The 5,212-nt window shown below is 47.2% G+C and overlaps 1 protein-coding gene across 1 annotated transcript in view; it reads left to right on the forward strand.

Moving 5' to 3' along the window:
* Paqr8 (progestin and adipoQ receptor family member 8) overlaps window positions 1-3,449 on the forward strand; it is a 19,887-nt gene extending 16,438 nt beyond the window's left edge. Inside the window, exon 2 of the mRNA XM_023712028.1 lies at window positions 4-3,449. Coding sequence (XP_023567796.1) covers window positions 46-1,011 — 966 coding nt within the window. The 5' untranslated portion in view covers window positions 4-45 and the 3' untranslated portion in view covers window positions 1,012-3,449. The remainder of the gene's footprint in view (window positions 1-3) is intronic.
* The last annotated feature ends 1,763 nt before the right edge of the window (window positions 3,450-5,212 follow it).

Genomic DNA, 5,212 nt, shown 5'->3' on the forward strand with positions numbered 1-5,212 from the left:
CAGCTGCGCCGCCTGCCCAAGGTGCTGGAGGGCGGCCTTCCGCAGATGCCGCGCACCGTCCTGGAGACCGACGTGCCGCAGCTCTTTCGCGAGCCCTACATCCGCGCCGGCTACCGGCCCACAGGCCACCGCTGGCGCTACTACTTCCTCAGCCTCTTCCAGAAGCACAACGAGGTGGTGAACGTGTGGACGCACCTGCTGGCGGCGCTGGCCGTGCTGCTGCGCTTCCGCGCCTTCGCCGAGGCCGAGGCGCTGCCCTGGGCGCCGCACGCGCTGCCGCTGCGCCTCTTCGCGCTGTCCTCCGTGGCCTACCTCACGTGCAGCCTGCTGGCGCACCTGCTGCAGTCGCGCTCCGAGCTGGCGCACTACACGCTCTACTTCGCGGACTACGTGGGCGTCAGCGTGTACCAGTACGGCAGCGCGCTGGCGCACTTCTTCTACAGCTCCGACCAGGCGTGGTACGAGCGCTTCTGGCTCTTCTTCCTGCCCGCCGCCGCCTTCTGCGGCTGGCTGTCGTGCGCCGGCTGCTGCTACGCCAAGTACCGCTACCGCAGGCCGTACCCGGTGATGCGGAAGGTGTGCCAGGTGGTGCCCGCGGGGCTGGCCTTCGTGCTGGACATCAGCCCCGTGGCGCACAGGGTGGCGCTGTGCCACCTGGCCGGCTGCCAGGAGCGCGCCGCCTGGTTCCACACCCTGCAGATCCTCTTCTTCCTGGTCAGCGCCTACTTCTTCTCCTGTCCGGTGCCCGAGAAGTACTTCCCCGGGGCCTGTGACATCGTGGGGCACGGCCACCAGATCTTCCATGCCTGCCTGTCTGTGTGCACGCTGTCCCAGCTGGAGGCCATCCTCCTGGACTACCAGGGCCGCCGCGAGATCTTCTTGCAGCGCCACGGCCCCACGGCTGTCTACGCGGCGTGCCTGTCCTTCTTCGTCTTGACCGCCTGCAGTGCTGCCACGGCAGCTCTCCTGAGGCACAAAGTCAAGGCCAGACTGATCAAGAAAGACTCCTGAGGCTGATGGGTGGGCCTGAGGTGTGGAGCCGTCCCTTGTGGGTCGGGGAATACTTGATGCGCCAACAGAAGTTGGCTTCTCAGTTTTAAGTGTTGATTTTTAAATTAATATGTATTTCCAGGGATACACTATGGCTGCAGCATTTCAAATCCAAAGGATTCAAAAGTTTTGTTAGTAAAAGGAAAATTCCTTTTTCTTCTGGGTCATTGTCTTACAAGAGAAGGGATGTTAGATAAAACTTACGGGACACAGAACTAGAAAGAACCATCTTCTTGTCTGAAAATGTAGCAGAATTCTCATTGTGGATTCCAGAGTCCTAGAACTGAGTGGATATTAGAATTATGTTGGGAAGTAAGCAAGTGGTTGGCCCTCATCCTACTTGAATAGCTATTCCACTGTGCTGGTCTTTGGCACAGTCTTACTGGATTTCAGAATACCTCGAATGGAAAGTCAATACTCGAGATGATTTAGTGAAAGCCTTCCACATAATGAATTCCTTGGTTCACCTGACTTCTGGTCCCTACTGTAACACCCTTTTCTCAGGACACCTGTCTGCCTGGCTTAGTCTGAAGTAGTGTTTACTCCCATCCCTATTTTGCATGATAATATAAAGGACTCTGAAGCAGTCTTAGGTACTCCTGGAAATGTTTGGAGCCATGTGCGCTTCCAGGAAGCTTAACTCCGACATAATACCAATGTAACCCTACTAGAAAGTTCAGTGCCAAGACCTCCCAGGAGGCCCAGCCACCAAGCACAGACTTTCTTGCTGGGTTTGTGTCTTGGGACCTTTCTGTTTTATGCAGTAGACTGCAGGATTGTTTGAGAACTATTAAATAGGGCAGCCTTACAGACCAGTAGGCCTGGGGTTGCTCTGGGGACCTTCCAGATTTGACCAGCATGTTTAAAATGCCTTTGATAGAGTGTACTGGTTCTAAGGACCCTCTGGGGGATCTGATTATTCCAAGAGGATTTTAAGGTCTAGTCTACTATGTAGATGCTGCCCCATGAAGAAGGGGATGTAATTCAGGGTTCTCAGGCAAGCAGTTCTGCCTCACGTTTCAGCAGAACCCTTAATATAGTCAAGTCCTGGCCAAGTAAACACGAATGCTCACTGTGGTTGATCCCTGAAGCCTCTTTGAGTAAGAGTGAATGAATGAGGCACCTGGCAGCCCAAACTTTCTGTTAGGAACATGCTGCCCTGCGGACTCTGTGGGACGGTGATACTTACACTCCATGTGTTCAGGCTACACAGCCCTCTCTAGGGCGACTTCTGCACTGATCCAATGAAGGCGACTGCATCGGAGGAAGGGCTTCGGAGCCCATTCTTCACAGGGCGCGCTCTCCACGGCGCCTGCTCTTCACAGGCTGCGTTACCCCGCAGTAGCACGTCCCTGTTTATTAAATGAAAGTGGCCTGTTTGAACTTGAGTTGGAGAAGCCTCTATTATGAGATTACTTTTTTTGTCTTCAAGCCTTTGTGTTTTTCTTTGAGAGATTTGTGAGTTTTGTGCCTTATAAATGGAAATGTATGAACACTTTAATATATGCATATGTGGTATTTTCTGTTTGGGATTATTGAAATGAGAAAAAATTAATTGTCTAACTAGTGACTAAAAGAAACCTCAGATAGTTATAATTACTTATCAAGATTGCAGTCTGTATTTTGACAAAAAAAAATCACCTGAAGATTTCCTTTAATCTTTAAATCAAAAAAGCATGTGTCCTGTCAGCTACATTGTTTTGCTACATGAATTTCTTGTTGATCCTCAAGTATCTGAACTTTTTATGCTACCTAAGTGTCTTACACAAGCTTCTGGTTGTCCAGGCCAAATTCACAGCAAATAAAGTCAACAAAATGGAACTGGGTTGAACTGAAAGAAGTGTGTGTGTGGCTGAAGCAACAGGTACTGAACAGAATTACAGGGGAAATGAGCAAACACTTCAGTAGGGCTCAGTTTAAAATGAGGATCTAGTAGTGTTTATAAGGTCTCTTACTATGCATTCAAGGACCATACTCTTGGTCCTCGAAAGTTAGTGGGAGGAAAACGAGGGAGGACGGTGTGAACCAAGCTCTTGAGTATAACTGGTGGTACCGGTGGAAATCGGATCACAGCTAGATTGTCATTTAAAGCTATGTCTCATAGTCGCTTGTCATGCAGACTGGCCTTGAATTTATGATCCACCTGCTTCAGCTTCCCCAGTGCTGAGATTATAGGCAGGTGCCACCACGTCTAGCTGTCACCTACATGTTTTTAGGAGGGACAGCAACTAGATAGTGACCTGCAAGTGGATGCTCAAGTCCTTGCCAGCCTGCACACTGCTGCTGCTGGTCCAGAGACCACACACAGGGAAGCACTAAGCTCTGCCATACTGCCAGTTTTTATTTTAGCTTACTCAAGTACCCTCAAATAATGGAACTGAGGATTCTCTCTTTTTTTTTTTTTTGGGCTGGCTCAGGCTGCCTTAAGGGCAGGTCTGGTGCAGCATGTGGAACTGGGGATCAAACCGCGGTCCCCTGGTCCCCTGCGATTGAATTTAAAAGAAAAGTGAGAAGGAAGCACACAAAAGTTTAATAACAGTTGAGAAGCACTGAGGTGGGAAACTATGTTCCCAAAATACTAGTATCATTAGAAATGTACAAATGCCAGGTGCAGCTGTTAAATTAGTCTGACCTTCCGGGGAGGGAGAATACTTCTAAACATTTGTATTTGAAGAAGTTATCAGCAGGAACGCCCTAGTTATTTAAAAAGGAACAATGAAGAATTTTGTAAAGGAGATGGTTATCTTGCTCTGCTATCACCAGTCCAACAGTTGACATCTACTAGAAATTCTTATTAGAGTTTCTCAGCCTTTTTTAATTAAGACTTTTATCATCTATTATTAAACATGAGTGCCTCTAATAAAAGTGTCAGTCATTTATATCTTCAGGTGAATAAAACTGAGGATGATTTGTATGAAATGTTACTTAGGATAGGGAAGGGAAACAGCCAGAAATAAAGTGGAGGAACGTGTCTGTTTATTTCCTTCCTGTCTAGTTCTTCCTGAACTGCATTTGCTGATGAGTTAATTTACTGCTCTTATGATGTTAGAGTTTAATTTCTAATTTTGGCTGACAGTATCTCAGTGATATTGCAAGAGTCACATGCTGGAAGCTTGAAATAATAGGAGTTCAGGCATATTAAATGAAAATAATTTATTCCTGGCTTTGTTGTCTACTTGTTCATAAATAGTATCTTAATTATGGAAAACATTAGGTTCTTTGATTACTGCTTGTTGTTTCAAATGAATCCTGCAGATGGCGATCATGTATTATTCAGCGCAAGCCATTGTCTGCGCCTGCGCAACACACACCCACACACCCACCCACCCACCCACCTTCTATCTCACCTCCCTCCCCTCCTGCTCTCAGCCATGTCTGCCTAATTGTATTGCTCTTGTGCTTGATTTCTTGGCACTGAAAAGGTAGAAGTATTTTCTATCCCTATAAATAACTACAAAATAGATTTTGTGGGCCAGCGAAATAGCTCAGCGGACTAAGCACCTGCTTAGGCAAGCACAGGTTCAAACCCCAGCACCACATGCCGGGCCCCCTCCACACACACACACTGAGCTGGCCCCCAAGTCCCAGCGTGGTGGCGCACATCTGTAATCCCAGTACTGGGGAGGCTGAAAGCAGGAAGATCCCTACGAGTCCAAGCTGTGTAGTGACACCGTGTACCAAATGCATTAAAAAATTAAGTAACAAAAATAAGTACATAGATTTTGTATATAGATTGTTGTAGTGTTGTTTCCAATAACTACCTTCTTTGAAAAGACCCCTGACAAAGACCACCTTGCTAAAGCCCATCCTAAAGAAAGGTTTTCTTTAGACAAACATTGCCAGGGAAAGAGGTCAGGATACTTTCTAAATATAAAAAAGCATAAAAGGTTTTTTCAGAAGTCTGTAGACCCAGCTCCCCAAGATGCACACATGCCCTAATCTCTTCTTGTGAGAACTGCCCCTTAAAAAGCTGTGGAGTTGGTTTCTCTGAGGATTTTGATCTAGTTGAATAAATGTGTCTAGCTGCACAAACAATAGCATTAAAGATTTCAAATTTTTGAATTGATGACATATTTTTTAAATCTACAAATTGTGAATACTGGGGCTGGAGAGATGGCTCAGTGGTCTAAAGCACCTACTTAGAACAAGCTTAGCAAAGCAC

The sequence above is a fragment of the Octodon degus genome, unplaced genomic scaffold (genome assembly GCF_000260255.1).
Source record: "Octodon degus isolate 3935 unplaced genomic scaffold, OctDeg1.0 scaffold00022, whole genome shotgun sequence".
NCBI classification, from domain to species: Eukaryota; Metazoa; Chordata; class Mammalia; order Rodentia; family Octodontidae; genus Octodon; species Octodon degus.